This window comes from Rissa tridactyla, chromosome 14, assembly GCF_028500815.1.
Source record: "Rissa tridactyla isolate bRisTri1 chromosome 14, bRisTri1.patW.cur.20221130, whole genome shotgun sequence".
Taxonomy (NCBI): Eukaryota; Metazoa; Chordata; class Aves; order Charadriiformes; family Laridae; genus Rissa; species Rissa tridactyla.
In genome coordinates this window covers 1,942,674-1,959,455 of record NC_071479.1, presented here as the reverse complement: position 1 = coordinate 1,959,455, position 16,782 = coordinate 1,942,674, and the positions used below count along the sequence as shown (strand labels likewise).

The 16,782-nt window shown below is 55.6% G+C and overlaps 1 protein-coding gene across 4 annotated transcripts in view; it reads left to right on the top strand.

Moving 5' to 3' along the window:
- The window catches only part of VAV2 (vav guanine nucleotide exchange factor 2), a 154,885-nt gene extending 138,986 nt beyond the window's left edge, over positions 1-15,899 (top strand). For 2 of the 4 annotated variants that reach the window (XM_054220557.1, XM_054220559.1), the window contains 15 exons: positions 1,677-1,762; positions 2,020-2,152; positions 3,296-3,405; positions 3,974-4,075; positions 4,180-4,268; positions 5,028-5,044; positions 5,376-5,424; positions 6,813-6,940; positions 7,121-7,195; positions 7,808-7,860; positions 8,579-8,695; positions 8,803-8,890; positions 8,986-9,109; positions 12,285-12,439; positions 13,025-15,899. In XM_054220557.1, the coding sequence (XP_054076532.1) occupies positions 1,677-1,762; positions 2,020-2,152; positions 3,296-3,405; positions 3,974-4,075; positions 4,180-4,268; positions 5,028-5,044; positions 5,376-5,424; positions 6,813-6,940; positions 7,121-7,195; positions 7,808-7,860; positions 8,579-8,695; positions 8,803-8,890; positions 8,986-9,109; positions 12,285-12,439; positions 13,025-13,072 (1,374 nt within the window). In that variant the 3' untranslated portion in view covers positions 13,073-15,899. Of the gene's footprint in view, positions 1-1,676; positions 1,763-2,019; positions 2,153-3,295; positions 3,406-3,973; positions 4,076-4,179; positions 4,269-5,027; positions 5,045-5,375; positions 5,425-6,812; positions 6,941-7,120; positions 7,196-7,807; positions 7,861-8,578; positions 8,696-8,802; positions 8,891-8,985; positions 9,110-10,069; positions 10,157-12,284; positions 12,440-13,024 lie in introns of all 4 variants that reach the window. The other 2 variants (XM_054220560.1, XM_054220558.1) reach the window with 2 other exon arrangements.
- Positions 15,900-16,782: the final 883 nt, after the last annotated feature.

Sequence of the window (16,782 nt, the reverse complement as noted above, 5' to 3'; positions counted from 1 at the left end):
TCCCCCGTCATTGACGGTGTTTTTGTTGATGGTCCAGAAGTGGTTGCTACGTTCCAGAACTGGTTTGGGTGTGATGGAGGGTGGCTTCGCTTGGTGGTGTTACACTGAAAATGTTTCTCCAACTTTTTCTTACATTATTAGTGTGGGGGGAGCCTGGGAATTCCCTAAATCGGCTATCTGTCTGCTATTTTAAGTGGGTTTTCTTTTGCTGTTAAGAGGACAGAGGTTAACTGGAAGCGCACCAAGGCCCATTTTAGGGAGAAGGGCACATGTAATACGCACCTATTCCCAAAACCTCACACTTTAAAGAGAATCTCACCCTCCAAACTCCGGAGGTACCAAACGCTTGGTCCCATTATCGTGCATCAGCTGACCCTGTGCAACCCACCACCCACTTTAGCCCCGAACAAGCCCATTAATTGGATATTCAGTGGCAGAGCTTCAAGCTAACGAGCTTTTCCCCCCATTAGCCGGGGGGTGGGAGGGGAGGGCTGGTCAGCTGTGGGTGCAGCTGCTCTGCTGTCACGCTTTATGCCGGGGTAATGCAATCTGGGGGCTGACACCTGAGATGCTTCAAAAAGGGCTGATGGAGGGAGGTGCCGGGGGCTGCCCACCCCCAGGGCTCCCTGGAGGGGGCCTGTGTGCGGGGTGCTTTAAGCCTTGACTTCATTTGAAAACAATGAACTTTTAATCGAAGGTTATTTAACAGACGGAGACAAAATCCTTAATTTTCAGGAGAAACCTGCAAAAATTCTCCGGTGGGTTATGGGCCATTGCGGCTCACAGGTTTTGCTTGAAGCGGTCATGGTAATCCTGATCTGCGCGAGCAAACGGATATCGTGCTCCACAAAAATAGGAATGTGAATGGGGGCGTGAAGCAGCCCCTTCCCCTCCTTGCCGCAGCCAGAGGGCAGGTTTGGCGCGTGGGAGATGAGGTGTTTGCAGAGCAGTCGCTCCTGTCTGCAGCTCAATCCCACGCACGTTCTGCTCGGTGTTTCCTTTCATTGCACCGCGCGGGACGTTGTGGAGTGGTTGGTGTTATGTATACAGAGCCCGCATGGCACAGCAATGAAATAATTACCGACTATACACACAGCTGTGTGAAATATTTATTTTCCTGACCGGCAGTGATGCTTCACAATGTTTTTTTCCCTATGAGAACTGTGCCGGGGACTGATTCCCGTGGCTCAGCAGCCGTCCTGCACCGAGCAACGTTTCCAAGGGCTTTTGAGCTGAAAGACAAACTGCCCAAACCTGTGGGTTGGGTACCAGCCTCCCCAGAACCTCCAGTCTTGGTTCAGGATGGGAACCAAAACTACAAGAGCCCTGGTTCTGGTTTTGTAGAAATTGCTGGAAAATAGCTTATTTTGTGGGGGTTTTGCTTTCTGGATCCCAAACCTCGCAAAAATGCTTCGACGGTGGAGCCTTGCCCTGGGATGCTGGTGCTGGAGCGCCGGGGATCTCCTGTGGTCCCATTCGTGATGGGATGGCCATGCTCGTGCGCCCCATTCCCCTTGGCGAGGGCGATGCTGTTCCCAGGAGCGTCGGCAGCTGGAGGCAGGTCTGGGGGGATGCCCCCAGCACACCCTGCGATCCGGGCGGGTTTGGGTTTCCGTCGCCCCGAAGCATCGCCCCAGCCCTGGCTGTGGGTCTCAGCCCTGCTTTGCTTTCTGCAGCAAGTGAAGCTGGAGGAGTTCGGGAGGCCAAAGATCGATGGTGAGCTGAAGGTCCGCTCCATCGTCAACCACACCAAGCAGGACAGGTGAGTCGGCAACGGCGCTCAGTTTTCCCCAAACTAAATGTGCCTTCGTTTGGTGATTCCCCTCCTCCTCATTTATTCAGTTACTGCCTGGAGTCGCGCTGACAGAAACCAGCATCAATGTGAAATTACGGCAGGGTTGGAGCATTGAGCTGCCCTGGCTGGGAAGCCCTGCAGAGCTTTCCAAATATTTCTCCTTGAATGGGGACTTTAATGAGATGTTTGACTGGGTGGCTTGTTTATTTGCTTGCTTTGGGCAGGTATTTGTTTTTGTTTGATAAAGTGGTGATCGTCTGCAAAAGGAAAGGCTACAATTACGAGCTGAAAGAAATTATTGAGCTGCTCTTCCACAAGATGACGGACGACCCCATGAACAACAAGGACATTAAGAAGGTAGGTGGATGGGGGATTAGCTCTGCTGGAGAACATTTTGGAACTGTTTGGGCCAGTCCTTGGGTAGTACATTCTTATTAGCCTTTTAAAATAGAAACAGAGCTTGCAAAAAGCTGGAAAATAAAACACTCGGCTTTCAGGGCAGCTTTACAGAGCGTTGGGAAATGTTTATTAATGTGGGGCTGGGCTTGATCCTTGACCCCCGTCCTTGCCAAACAGCCCCAGAGAGGCTGGGATGATGGGAGTGGGGAGAGAGGAAGCTGCTCCCTGCTTTCTGGCCCGCCGGCAGCGAGGGACGGGGCAGGGAGCGAACGCCAGACGGGGCGGAGAGGAGGGCAGGGAGGGAGGGAGGTCCCTCTGGATGCTCTCGCTCCCACGAGGAGCGGGGTGGAGGAGCCTGGGAAGGCAGCGTTGCCAAAATGGGCGCTCGGAGCATGGTTACCACTGAAGGAACATCATTTTGCCGGTGGTTTGAGGTTTAGTCTGCAGGTAGAATCCTCCCAGCTATCCACTTAGCCAAGACCCATTAGCTTAATCCACTTACCCGCAACGGGAAGAGGTATTGTACAGATGGGATAAGTGACGTTTGGGTGAGAATAGCCAGTTTTGACACTTGGATGCTGAAGAAATGCTGCTAGTTTTGTGTGTTAATGAAATATATTTCCACTTTGCTCTCCTATGCTTTCTAGTCTCATGGAAAAATGGTAAGCAAAGCACACAATTTTCTCTCGTGTTTTTCTGTGCCGTGTTGTAATGAGACAGGCCGAGCATATGTGCAGTGGGCAGGTCAGATGTTCCTCCTGGGCTGTCGGTTGTTGTCAGGGAGAGATATAACGGCTGGGGAGGATCCACTGGAGCAGAAAAATCTGGGCTCTCTCATCTGCCACCATAAAATGCTGTTTCACCCTAGTGCACAGCGCCAAGCTGGTTCAGGCGTCATTAGTTGTGATGTGTTAGAGAAACACGGAGCTCTTCCTCCTTCCCTGCTGTTACCTAGGGAAAGGTTCAGCCGCCCTGCAGGAGATGGGCCGGGGCAGGCACCGAGAGCAGTTATTATAAGGCCTGAACGAAAGCGCGGAGCGTTTTGCTGCTTGGGCGGTGGGAGCACAGCGGTCCGATCGGCTCTCTCCTGTTCTCTTGCAGTGGTCATACGGCTTCTACCTAATCCACCTGCAGGGGAAGCAGGGCTTCCAGTTCTTCTGCAAGACGGAGGAAATGAAGAGGAAGTGGATGGAGCAGTTTGAAATGGCAATGTGAGCATGAGTGTCTGCTCCAGCCCTGGCGCGCGGTTGCCAGGCAGGGGGGAACAGTGTCTTGGTCCAGTAGGACACTGGAGACCAGCTCTGGTGGCCAAGCCTGTGATGGGGAAGCTCGCGGGGGCTTGCTGGGGGGAGCCTGGCTCCTGCGTGGAATCACCTACCCTGAGCGTCCGCATCACAGCGTGGGTGGTGCATCTCTGAACTGACGCCTTGCCACGGCGTTGGGGCACGCGTGGAGCACCGGGCTGGAGGAAGGCGTTTTTAGGAGGAGGGCTGTGCTGCGGGGAGCCGGTCCCGAGCAGAGCGGGAGTTGGCCCTGGGTTGGGCTGTTGATTGACTCGGGCAAGGGCCGGATCCGTGAGCATTGTCCCAGGGGAAGGTTGATGGGCAAAATCCTCCCTTTGCACAGTCAAGCCCTGAGTCTGCATTCCCACTGATTTCGTGTCTGTCCGTGCGGTTTCCAAACTTCAACTGAAATGCAAACAGCAGCTGCTGTGACTGGTCACGGGTGCAGCGTGGCTCGTTAGGGACGGGTTGATAACCCCCCGGTCCTTTCCCTTAGGTCCAACATAAAGCCAGAGAAAGCCAATGCAAATCACCATAACTTTCAGATGTACACATTTGAAAAGACTACCAACTGCAAAGCCTGCAGGATGTTCCTAAGGTGAGCAACATCCACCCAGCTTTTCTCCATCCGCATTAAAACACGGAAAGAAAATCTCAAAGCTGGGGCTGAATTAGGACTTTCTGACTTCTTGTTTTGCACAGAGGAACCTTCTACCAGGGCTATCTCTGCCCCAAATGTGGAGCGGGGGCTCACAAGGAGTGCTTGGAGATCATTCCTCCCTGCAAGATCGGTGAGTTATTTCCCATCCCGAGCAGCGTGTGCCAAGGAGGTGAATGCGTGTGAACGATTTGAAAGAGTCGCTTTGTAAAGCACTAATGTTTGTTAATGCATAACAAAAACCTGAGCACCTCCCACCCGCCTCCCAGGGCTCTAATTCACATCGGCTGGTGGTTAAAAAACCAAACCAACTAACCAAAACGCCATGTATGTCAGAGGATCACAGCAGCTCGGTGTGGGATGCACCCAGCCCTTCTGCTGGGGGGGCGTTTGGGAGAGATGATGAGTTCTTCATCAGAAGGTGTTGGTTAGCGAAAGCGGGAGGGTCCGTGCCAGGAATCACATTTCCAATGAGGAGAGACCTCATCTCCAGATCCCAAACGCCCCATAGTACAGCAAAAATTGGTGTCCTTGGTCTAAATCGGGCAAACCTGTGACTCGCCCCTGCTCGCCCGGGTCAGAGCCCTGGCGCTGCTCAGACTGTCACGGGGTGGCTTCGGGGAGGTTTTGGGAGGGGAGTTGAGGGAGTAAGAGCAAAATTGCAGAACTTTGTGCAAGAGAGACAGTGTCCTTGTCCGGCTCCAGTCCCTCCCTGGGTCTTGCCCACCCGGTGCAGAGCAGTGACTCGTGTGACCTCAGCCTCTGCTTTGGGCTTCCTCCATCAAGTTCAAGCACTGATGCTGGTTTATTGATACTCACAGCACCAAGAGAAACAGAGAATGGGGTTTTCTGCCTGTAAAGTTAACCACCTGTTTCACCATTTCTCTTGCAGGTTCTTCAGCAGACCCGGTACGTTGTCTGATGGCCCTTTTACCCCTCAGGCAGAGCCTGTATGCGTGCCTGGTCCGGGTGCAGGCGGCTCGTGGGACGAGCCAGCACCAGCCTCAGGGGGGGTCCCAGCAACCCGGGGGCAGGGGGGCAGGACTGGTGACCGATGGCCTCTTCTCCAGCCTGAAACTGGCCCGGTTTGTGGAGCACCACAGCCCTCGGGAGGTGCCAGCACCCAGCTGGGGCGAGCACCACAGGCTGGGACGTACCAGGGAGGTTTCGGTAGAGGGTTTCTCATCCCAGTGGTGAGACTGCTGTGTCCTCATGGAGCCTTTTTCCTCTCTTTTTGCAGGATTCCCTGAGTGCTGGACCTGGTAAGGACATTACTGTATTGCAGGAGGGTGGGTAGAGACGACGTCTTGAGTGTGGCTGCAGGTGGCCCTAACACTGAGCACGTGGGAGCCGGGGGAAACTCCTTCCGAAACCAGAAAGGAGCATTAGTAGCTGCAGAAGGGTCCTATGCCGCTCTCGCAGCCAGCGATGGGGCGCTGAGGTCTCTCCTGTCCCTGTCCCCAGAGCAGCAGTCGGGTCTCCAGCGGGAAGACCTGGGTCCTCCGTGGGCTCGGCCCCCGCCTGCTGCAGCCACCAGCACCGCGGCGGGTTTTTGGGTGCCTTCGTGCCCCTGGCTGCTCTGCCGTGCGGGTGAAGCTTCTGCACGTCGCACCAGTAACGGGGGAGAGCCTGGGGAATCCAAGGCCAGGTTGGACGGGGCTTGGAGCAACCTGGTCTAGTGGGAGGTGTCCCTGCCCAGGGCAGGGGTTTGGAATGAGATGATCTTTAAAGTCCCTTCCAACCCAAACCATTCTGTGATTCTATGAATTTCCTTGTGCCAGATCATCCTTCAAAGCAGACCAAACGCGTCCTGGCAGGGCGGCCCGGTGCCGATGGGGAGCATCGTCTTCCCGGTGCGTGTCCGATGTGCTGCAGGGATATGCGGCTCCGGGCGCTGCTCTCTGATGGGGCCGTTTAGTCCTGATGATTACTGCAACATTTTTTCATTTTTCCTTTGCTTAAAACCATCCTTGACAGAGCATTGGGCCTGCCCTGCCCATGCTCTGGCTTGAAGGAGAAGGAACAATTTGTTTTTGTGCTTTTTCTGATGGAAGGAAAGCCAAGCCTGGCAAAAAGAAACCTGAATCAAACGGGTGGTTAAAAAAAGAAAGCACAGAGTGCTCTTACTGGGCAGGGAGAGGCAGAGGTGGGGAAGCGTTTGGAAGATAAACACTGTGGTTTTAGTGCAGCTTATTTAACGTGCAGTTGTTTGCGAGACAGCTGGACTTTGGCTGCGAGCTTCAGGGGCGTTTGGGTCCCGGGTCTGGCTGGAATTCAGGGGAAGCCGAGTGTTCGCTGGTCCCTTTTGCAAGCGCGGGTGCCACCGCTGAACCTGGCGGGTTTGGTGCCGGCCAGGCGTTCCCTAACGAGAGCCGGTCTGGAACAGCCAGCTTCACGTCCCGGTGTGGGGCTGGGAGTCGGAGCTTTGGCCCGGCTCGGTCCTTCGTGGGTTCATTTTTGCCCAGGGAACTCAGCCATCCATGTAACTGCAGGGGCCAAGGCCATTCTCCGTGGGCACTGTCCTTTCTGCTTTCATGCTTTCTGCCCCCAAATCCCGCTGGTGACAACTAGATTTGTGGTTCACAGGATAAGGAACAATAGACTTCGGGAGGGGGGTTTCTGTTTTGCTTTTTCTTACGTGGGACAAGGTGCTGAAACTGTTTTCCATCCGTTCCAGGTCCTAAAATGGTGGCGGTTCAGAATTACCACGGAAACCCAGCCCCCCCTGGGAAGCCCGTGCTGACGTTTCAAATTGGGGACGTGATCGAGCTGCTGAGGGGGGACCCCGACTCGCCGTGGTGGGAGGTGAGAGCGGTTTCCCTTGGGAAATTCCTAGGGAGTTTTAAACCTGTGACTTCTGCATCGTCCCTTTTACTTGGGGGCTTTCCGGGAGCCCGGGAGCCGCAGCGGTGGCCGTCCCCATCCCTGCATGGCAAAAACGGTGCTCCCTGATGTCCCAGACTGACACCCGGCTTGGCTTTGCAGGGGCGGCTGCTGCAGACGAAGAAGTCGGGTTATTTTCCCAGCTCGTCGGTAAAGCCCTGCCCCGTTGATGCGAGGGTAAGTGCGGAAGAGGAGATGGAGCCGGGAATGCCTGCGGGTGCCGCGGGAGCATGGGGACGGGTGCTGGGGGCTGTCGTGGGAGGCGATGCCCGTCGCTCTTCTCAGCCTTCTGCTCGAGACCTTGGTCCTTCCAGTAGGTCCCTGGACCTTGAATGAGGCCTTTCACTGTGGCCGAATTAGCGAGGAAGTGGATCCGTCATCCCACGGTTGCAAATGTCTGGTCAGCTTAGTCTCAGCCCCGTTGCCGAGGTTGGGGTTGGTGTGACCAGGTCCAGACGCCATTCCTTCCCTGCGGGGCTGACTCGGGAGCAGAGCACTCGAGATCAGCCACAGGACGGGAAAACTGCACTTTATGTATTTTTTTAACTGTGTTTTGGAATGCTGTCAGCCGCTTCCCAATTAAAAAAACGCTCAGGTAAATGAAAAAATACAGCTGGGAGGCTGAGAGCGAGCCGCTCAGCTACAACACTGCCCTCCGCCGCCCCAGCCGATAATTCGGAAATGGTTTGGCAGACGAAAACCCTCCCGTGGAGAGGAGCGTCTCGCACATGATCTGCAGCCTGAGGAGATGCTGGCTCATCAGTAATTAGCCGTGTTCTCTCTTTGCAGCCTCCCAACAGCCGGCCGCCCTCGCGGGAGATAGACTACACGGTGTACCCATGGTGAGTGGCCCTGCCTGCTGCTGGGCACGGCCTTCCTCTGGCCGTAAAGATAGATCAGCCTTGCCTCCTAATTGTTCCTTGGTGAGGAATGCACTCTAATAACGAATGACGGATGCAGGTTAGCGATGCTTTGCATCCCGCCTCCCCCGTGGGCATGGGGCAGCGGCTGCGGCGGCATTTGGGTGTTGAAACCTGGTGCGGCCATCGCAGCGTCGGTGGGGATTTCTTCACTGATGGAGAAGGTCAGAGGCAAAAGGGGAGATGCCGGTTTCTCTTCCCGTTTTCTGTGCCCGGAAAACCATTTTGGGAGGAAGGAAGCAATTCCTGCCGTGGCAGGAGAGGCTGCGCTTGGCTGGCCGCCTCCTCCTTCCCTCCAGCTCCAGCCAGGTTTGCAAATTCATGAGTCTAAATTATCCCAGCTGCCAAGCTCTCGCTGAAGCCTCGTTTATCTGGGGACTGGTTCCCAATTAGTGGGATTTTCTAGGCATAAGGTACTTCAAAGGGAGGAGGTTGCGCTCTGCTCAGTGGCTGAGCACTGGTCTCAGGGCACTTTTCCTTTCTTCTCGTGAAGGTTTGGATGGGACCTGTTTCTCTACTTGCCTTCTCAACCTTCATGCCTTTAAAAAAAATACGTGGGTTTTTGTCTAAAACACGCCCGTTTTAAAGATATGCATTAATTTTTAGTTAGTCAAATTAATCAGTTAACCTCTGGGCGCAGGTTCGCAGGGAACATGGAGCGGCAGCAGACGGACAACCTGCTCAAGTCTCACGTCAGCGGCACCTACCTGATCCGGGAGCGACCGGCTGAGGCCGAGCGCTTTGCCATCAGTATTAAGTGAGTAATATTTAATTTAGTCATTTAGTATTACTCGCTTGCAGAGAGGAAGACGGGGCTGGAGCCACTGGCTATATTTTCTTGAGTGCCTTTGCTACCATTTGCAGGTTCAACGAGGAGGTGAAGCACATCAAGGTGGTGGAAAAGGACAACTGGATTCACATCACGGAAGCCAAGAAGTTTGAAAGCTTGCTGGTAGGTTTTTCGTAGCCCCTTTGAGCGCGCGCACCATCCCTGCAAGTCACGCAGAGGACGGTGGAGACAGCCGGGTGCCTCTCTGTCCTTCCCAGGAGCTGGTGGAGTACTACCAGAGCCACTCGCTGAAGGAGAGCTTCAAGCAGCTGGACACGACGCTGAAATACCCCTATAAATCTCGGGAGCGCTCTACCTCCAGGACCTTCACCCGCTCCCCAGGTAAAACCCAGCTCCGCCACGGGAGCGGGTGCTGTTAAGCTCGTGGTGGAAAATCTCAGCCTTTCACAAGGTGCAGGAGCACCGTCAGGACAAAGGGATTCACGGCTTTGCTGAAGGGCTTCAGCCCCCTGATTCATAAACAAGTCTCCTGCTCGGCTGGTGGCGTTTTGAGGACGGGTCTCAGAGGAGGTGGCGGGGATCGAGGGGTCCAGCCGAGCTGGGGCTGCCAGGCATTGCTCCTCCGAGCCCGTGCAGCCTCCCAGGGAGAGCTTTTACTGGGGGAGGCTGGTTTCCCTCCTATGTTTTTTTTCCCCCTGTGCTTTGGGGGTGGTTTGCCACCCCCTGGGTCCTGCCGGGGGGGCAGGGGCAGCCCGTTCACCTGCGGGTAGAGAGCGGAGATGTGCCGCCCCGTTAGCGAGATGTATCGTGTCTTACCTGCCCACGTGAGGTTTTGGTGCATGTGTTTTAACGGATCCGGTTCCAGTTGTGACTCGTGGTGGTTTGAATCCCGGTGGGACTCCTTTAATGGAGGCGATGGGAGAAACGGTAAACAAATGGAAAGCAAAATATGCATTAGCGCAAAATGTTCCATTTGGCCTAAAAGCCTGAGTGCAGAAGTAGCTACTTTGGGGGGGAAAATGCATTGTTAAAAAATTTTTTCCATGATATATTTTAAAAAGAATACCGAAGGAAGATAAAGTTTTTAAAAGTTGATTAAATATCCTTTCGCATGAAATAGAACCCTAGGATGACTTGGGAGCCCTCACGCTGGCTGCGGGACTGCGGCCGGACCTGCCACTGGCTGTCCCAGCTCCGAGCCCCTACGCAAGACCCTCTGCATGCTTTGCCCCCTATTTCTCTGTCGCCTTTTAGAGCATTGTGCGTTACAATATATTTTTTTTTCATTTCCTTTTTAATGCGTGTTCTGCCTCTTTCTGTTTCTCTCTAACCTCTTTGCAGCCTCCTGCGCTTCCTACAACTTTTCTTTTCTCAGTCCTCAGGGCCTCAACTTTTCTTCTCAGAGCTCCTCCAGTCCCTTCTGGTCAGGTACCAGTGCCGGAGAGACCTGCTGCCTTCCCCGGGCTGCAGCATCCCCAGCTTGAAAGCCATCGCCAGCGGGACCCGCGGGGTCCCCGCTGTCCCTTCGTCACCCACAGGCAGTTGAGGGGGTCCCCAGTGCTGCCCTGGGGCACAGCCTGGAATTAAGTTAATTAACGCTGTGGCTTGGCTGGAAGCAAAACGCACTCCCCCCCCTCTCCCCAAAATCAAGGCAGGGAGGAGACGGAGTTGTCACTATTGGAGAAAGGGGGCTAAAATGAACGAAAAAAAATGAATCCAGCGCATTGGGATCTCATGATGTACTTCAAGCTCGACCTGCTTATCCCGTGTGTTTCACCGAACGAGCATTGGCATCACACCGTCTTCCAGCCCCTTTCTCCTTGCTGGACAAGGAGAACATCTCGATGTCCGGCAGCGTTTGAGCTCTGGTGTCTGCGGCTGCTCAGGAGCCCCTGGCTGGGGACACGGGGGGAACCTGCGCTCTCAAATGTGCTTTGTGGCTCGGAGAGCGCGGCGGCGCTCTGGTCTTTGAACCCCATTGATTTAAATGCCTTACAGACCGGTGTCCGTTTGGCAGGGATCAGAGCAAAACCGTGCCAGTTCATGGCTTCCCGATTAAGCTTTTACCTTTCGGCATTTTCTTTAAGCTGGACAAGGAATATCATTGGCAAAGCCACATGTGCTTTCCTTACTGACGTGTTTGGGAAGAACTCTTAACTTTTCAGGGTATCAGAACATAATTCTGGGAATTTGGGGTCCTTTACCTGCACACCGAGGTGTCGCAGAAAGTAATTTGTGCAGCAGTGGGCTCTGAGCAAGCTCCTGATGAAAGAGCTGAAAGCTGCCGCGATTCTCGCTCCGTCCCCCAGCCTGGCGAGGATGGACGAGCCCTCCAGTGATTGCACGTTTGTGTCTGGACCGTCTCCATCGCCATCCTCATCTCCTTCCATCCCGAGAGCTGAAAACCTGGGCAAAGCTTTTCCTCAAACTTAGTTCAACCTCGGTTTGCAAACTTTTAAAAGCTAAATTAATCTTCCGAAGTCCTGGGGACAAAAAAGGGGCAGCTTCACCGAAATACGATGTCCCTTCAGGGTGGGGGTGGGGTTAATTATTTTTTTTCTTCTTCTTTTTTTTTTTTGCAAACTTCAGAGAAGGTGCATTTTTCTCCTCCTCTGCCCATCCCATCCCTCCCACTGTTGCTCTCCATCCCTCCTTCCCTCTGCCCAGTCTCCAGGGCAGGGAAGCCGAGCGCTTGTCCCTGCCTTTTCCACCCCCTGTCGCTGCTGCTCCTCCTCCCGCCTCCCCCGAGCATCCCCTGCCTGAAGCGATGGAGATCCGCGGGGCTGGGGCCGTGCTGGTGCTGGCGGAGGCTGGGTCGTCCACAAGGCCACGCTCCTCACCAGCTGTTGGTCAGTGTTAGCGTTCGCAGGGTGGTTTTGCACCTTTTGCTCTGTAACGGGACCAAGTTTCCAAGAGCCCTGGCTGCTCCCCGGTGGGGACAGGAGCAGGGAGGGTACGGGTTAGCTGCTTGTTCCTCCTCATCGCAAAGCGTCCAGGTTTTGCTCAGCATCTCTAGGAGAATCCAGTCCCGATAACTCTGTTTTTGGTTTTTTTTTTTTTTTAAGTAGTTTTAAATGCAAGTTGATTTGTGAAATCTTTTGACAAGGTGGTCCCGTTGGGTGCTGGGAGCTGTGTGGCGGCCAGAGCTGATATTGATAGTGGAACAGGATTTTTCCGTGATTTCATTGTTAATAGCGTGTATTCCTATGAAATCTTTAATTTTACCACCTTCTCACAAAGGTGCCCCTTACCCCAGCGATCCCCACCAAGCCCCTCCTGTGCTCTGCTGGTCAGAGAGGGGCTTCCCAAGCCCATGGACCTGTTTTAAAGCCCATCAGGAATCCAGTTTAACCCCCGACAGCCCCAGGCCTTGCTGGGCTGAGCAATTCGGATGAGGCCAGCCCTGCCGTCCACGCGGCTCCAGGTCGTGGTGTTGCAATGGGAGCCGGCGCCAGGGTGGAAGACCCAGGTTGAACCTCAGGAAGCTTTCCCCAGGCTTCGGCCGGTGCCACGTGGCGGGGCAGCTCCCGACTCCCTCTGCTTTGTCCCCTCGCAGTGTTCACCCCCCGGGTCATAGGGACGGCGGTGGCACGGTACAACTTCGCGGCGCGGGACATGCGGGAGCTCTCGCTGCGAGAGGGCGACGTGGTGAAGATCTACAGCAGGATTGGCGGGGACCAGGGATGGTGGAAGGGGGAAACCAACGGAAGAGTGAGTGCGTCCAGATAATGTCCTGTCCCATCTCTGCAGCGCCCGGTCCTCCCCGGCAGCCCGCTGTCAGGACAGCAAAGGGCAGGGGGACACATCCCACTCCGTCTTACTCTTTTCTTGCTCGTCTCACGAAACCCACCGCTCTGTTGCTGTGTGACAGCGACACGCGACACAGATGGGAGCGTGTGGTGGGCAGGCGATGTCCGAGTCTGCTCTTCCTTAAACCTGCACGCGGGGGATTTATGCAGGTGAAAGGCTCAGCATCCCGAGGAAAAGCAGCAGGCTGATGGCTCGACCTGGTGTCCCACATAGTTTGTGGCACTGGGGACAGATTCTTCATGCCCTGACCCCTTATATATCGCGTTCGACCCATGTGTCCAAGGCGATGTATAGTAGCTAGCTCCATCCCAAATTAGGGTAGCAGCTGCACTGCTTCCCCATCGCCACCGTGCGTCGGGATGTGGGCATCCGTACAAATGGCTCACCGGGAACAGCGCGTGGTGGCAGGGGAATAGTCCCGGTGAAAGGGCAGGAGGGTCCCTTCAGCCCCCCAGTCCCCAGCTCACCTCTCTGCTCCCCCGACAGGTCGGCTGGTTTCCCTCGACGTACGTGGAAGAGGAGGGGGTGCAGTGACTGCGGGGATGCCTGATGGAAAGTCGTCGAGCGCCCAGAGCCAGCCGCCGCAGACCGTGCACACTTGTCCCGACGCCCGCGGCTCCCCGCGGAGGAGCCGCTGCCGGACGCCTCCAGGACGGCTCTCGCAGACTCTTTAGCAATCCGTTCCTCTGTACAGTCTGTGTGTGCGCGCGCGTCGGGGCTGCCGCCGGCCTCGCTCCTCCTCCGTGTATAGAAGATTGACGGTCTGTGGGATGACGTTCGTGTAGCAGCCGCAGAAGAATCCCGGGAAAGCCGCGCTCCCCTGCATGGACAGAGCTGAGAGACTCTGTGCGGTGCCCACTGGAGGATGGGGTCCAGCCCCCTTTCAGTAAAGGTTGTTTTAAAAGCCACCGTGGTGATGGTGGTGGGAGGGTGAGGCTGAAGGTTGGTGCCTGGGTGTGCCAAGGTTGGGGGTTTCGAAGGGAAGGGAGCGACTCAGCCCCGAGGAGACAAAGCGGAATCCCCCGCCATGCTGCTCGGGTGGGCTCCCCGGGTCAGGATTTCGGCAGTCTCCCTGGCAGCCCTATGGCTGCAGCCGGGGTGAGGGGACAGAGCAGGGACACCGGACCCGGGAGGAGGCACTGGCTCTTGCTCGTCTCTGAAGGACGCCAGCTGTGGAACCAGGAGCGCGTTTGGACCATCAGACGTAGGCTAGAAGTGGACCTCCAGGCCAGACAGGGGAGGAAAGAGCCACTTGGGCATCCCAAACCTGTTTTCTTCACAACCACCTTCAGCCCCACCAGCCTTGCTGCGGGCGGAGGGGGCAGCCCCGGGTGCAGACTGGTCCCACTGGTGAGCAGGAGGGCTCAGCGCCTGGCGGACTGGAGAAGTGCTTTGCCGCACGAGGGTTTTTGGAGGCCACCAAGGCACCAGGTACCCGCAGAGGAGTGGACGGGACTGTGTGTCCGTGGGTCTGTCCTGCCTTTGCTCCCAGATCGGTTTTGCTGCGGGCAGGACCCCCCGCCCCGAGCCAGGCTGGTTTTTCTTGCAGCCGTGACACATCCCGCCTCACTGAGCTCGGGGGGGCGAACCCACCTGAGTAAGGGCTTTGGTATCGACTCCCGATGTCTCCCGATGAGTTGTGAAAGCATCTCGTCGTCCCCAGCTGTGTGCACTTTGGGGGGGCTGGGAGCGTTGCCCCCTCTCTTCCTCCCACAGGCTGTTACTGCTGCTGCTGTCAAGTAAAGGTCCGTCTGTCTTGGCATTGCCACTGTGTCCCGAGCACTGTCCGTCCCAGTCTGTTCTTTCCGAAGTTTTTCCGGCCCCGTGGTTAGTAGGCAGAGCTGCCGGGTGGAAATCTTGGCCGTCGTCTTCTGCTGGGCGCTGCCTTTCCTCCCCAGCTCCGGAATTGCCTTCCGAAGTGCAAATACGAACAAATACGTGTGTGAGTGCGGGGCAGGGAACAACTCTATCCGATTTCTGAGCCGCAGGAGCTGCCCTCCAGCCTCTCCGAACAAGTGGCATTTTGAGCTGGTGCTTCCACGCCCTGACGCTGTTCCCCTGGGACTCGGAATGGTCCCGCCGTGGAGCGCCGTGTCCCCGGTGCGGGTTCTTGGCGTCGTACTGGGAGGCGCCAGCGTTGGGTGGGTAAGCGGTGCTGCTGCCCTCAGTCCCTGGCATGGGGGTGCCCCGGCTGCATCCGAAGCCTTGCTGGAGATGGAGCAGCGGTGCCCTGCTCGGGATAATAAATGGGAGAGTTCGGGGCTCTCGAGGAAAAGGGAAAGATAGTAACTTGGAAATCAAACGTCGTTGCTCAGTGACAAGCCCAGAGCCGCCCAACTTTGCTGCCCGTTGCTCCTGGAGCCCCGCGGGTGCCCCCCCTCTTGGTGCCGCGGGGGGAGCGGGATGGGGTGGGTGCAGCCGGGGCAGGTGCCCTCCGAGGGTCTCGCTCTGCGAGGGGACGCGGGGGGGCTCGGGGCTTTCCCAAGGTACTGTTTGGTGCTATCCTGTCCCGGCCAGCCCCTCGGCCTGCGCTCGAGGGGTCCCGTTGGCGAGGGGAAACTGGGGGGTGCAGCCAGCGGGGAGCTGGCAATGCCCGGCTCCTCCTGTCCCCCCCTCCCCAATTCCTGCGGCGGCGGAGCTGAGGGTGTATTTAGTGGGGGGGGATGAGACGCACACACACGCCCGAGACAACCTCACGGTCGCTCATGTTCTGCCTCAGATCCTAAAGCCTTACGTGACCCTCCTGTTTCATACGGCCGATTTTGTAAGGTGGCTTCCCCTCTGGAAGAGCGCGTGCTCCGGCACCGGGACCGTGTCTCCCACCCCAAAGGGATTCCCGCCCCCCCCGCGCTGCCCTCCCGGCCCTGCCAAATCCCCTTCTTCCCTCCGGAGAGCTCTCCCTCTTGTGTTTACTGTTGTAAGAAACTTGTTAAAAAGATTGTTTTGTTTGTAAGTAATTATTCAGCCATTTGCCACAATATATATCTGTGAATAAGAAAGGGAAATGTTTGGGTTTGTTTTGGTTTTTTTTTTATGATGGCAAGAAAATTGTATATATATTTTAGTTCATCGCAGATCATTCAAAATCGCAATGGGATATGTTGGAAAATAATATGTAAATTCCTTGGGTTTTTCCTTTGCACTGCACTAACTGGGGTAGGGCGGAGGGGGTTTAAAGGTAAAACTGTTTGTTTATGGAATAGTTTATAGCTGGGAATTTGGAAATCATTTGGAATAGCTTGTAATGCTGGAATAGAAACTTTAGCTGCTACTTAGAAACCCTTTTGCATGTGGTTTTTCCAGACCTTTTTTAAGTTACAATACATCAAAGTAAATTCCACAAGGAAAAAAAAAAAAAATAAAAGCGTAATTTTGCTGATAGGTTTTTTTTTTTTTCCCAGCCATGGTTTTTACTGTGCCGGAGGGCTCGGGCTCGTGTGGGGTTTGTTGTCACTCAAGCCCCTTTGGCTGCGCTGGGGGGGTGGCTTGGCCCGTCCAGGGGAGACGTGTGCTCACGGGGACGGATCCTTTCCGATCGCTGCCGTGAACCGTGAGTGTTTGTACCCTTCCGAAACTCAGCGTAAATCCTTCCCAGAGTGCCAGACGTGGCTCTTGGCAGCCAGGCGCTGCTGGAGCTGCTGGAGCCCCTTCTCCTTGTTTCTGGAGCAGCTGCTCTCGGGCAGTTGCTTTCCGGGGGCTCCTCTCCCTGCCCGAGCAGAACCGCTGCGGGGTGACAGAAGGACCGTGATTTTCCACAGCTTTTAGTCACTCCCGAGTATCATATTCCAGAATCCCACTCGGCCCCGCACGCAGCAGCGTTTTCCAGGGCAGTAAAAGAAATTGCACAGTTGCTTATGAAATACCTGAGGCATTGGTGGAGGTTTCACCGCAGAGCAGGGACAGGAGACGCCACTGTGAGCTGCCGTGTCATTTAATTAATAATAACTTTTTTCTGCTCTCAGAGTCCCCAGTGCTTTCTCCTTCTCGCTTCGACTTCCGCGGGGTCAGCAGGAAGGGGCTCTAGCAATGAGCAGAGGTGTTTTACTCGGAGAAGCAGGACACGAGCTGGGCACTAGCTAACTTTTGGATGCTGATTTGGCAAGATGCTGCTGGGACTGGTAGTTGGCCTCGGCCAAGGGGATGACGCCCGCCTGGGATAAACCCTTTCCCCGTTGGTGCTGCTCAGCCTAAGGGAAGCTCTCCAAAATACCAGGTTTTGGTACCTGGGTGCTCTGCTGCTGCTG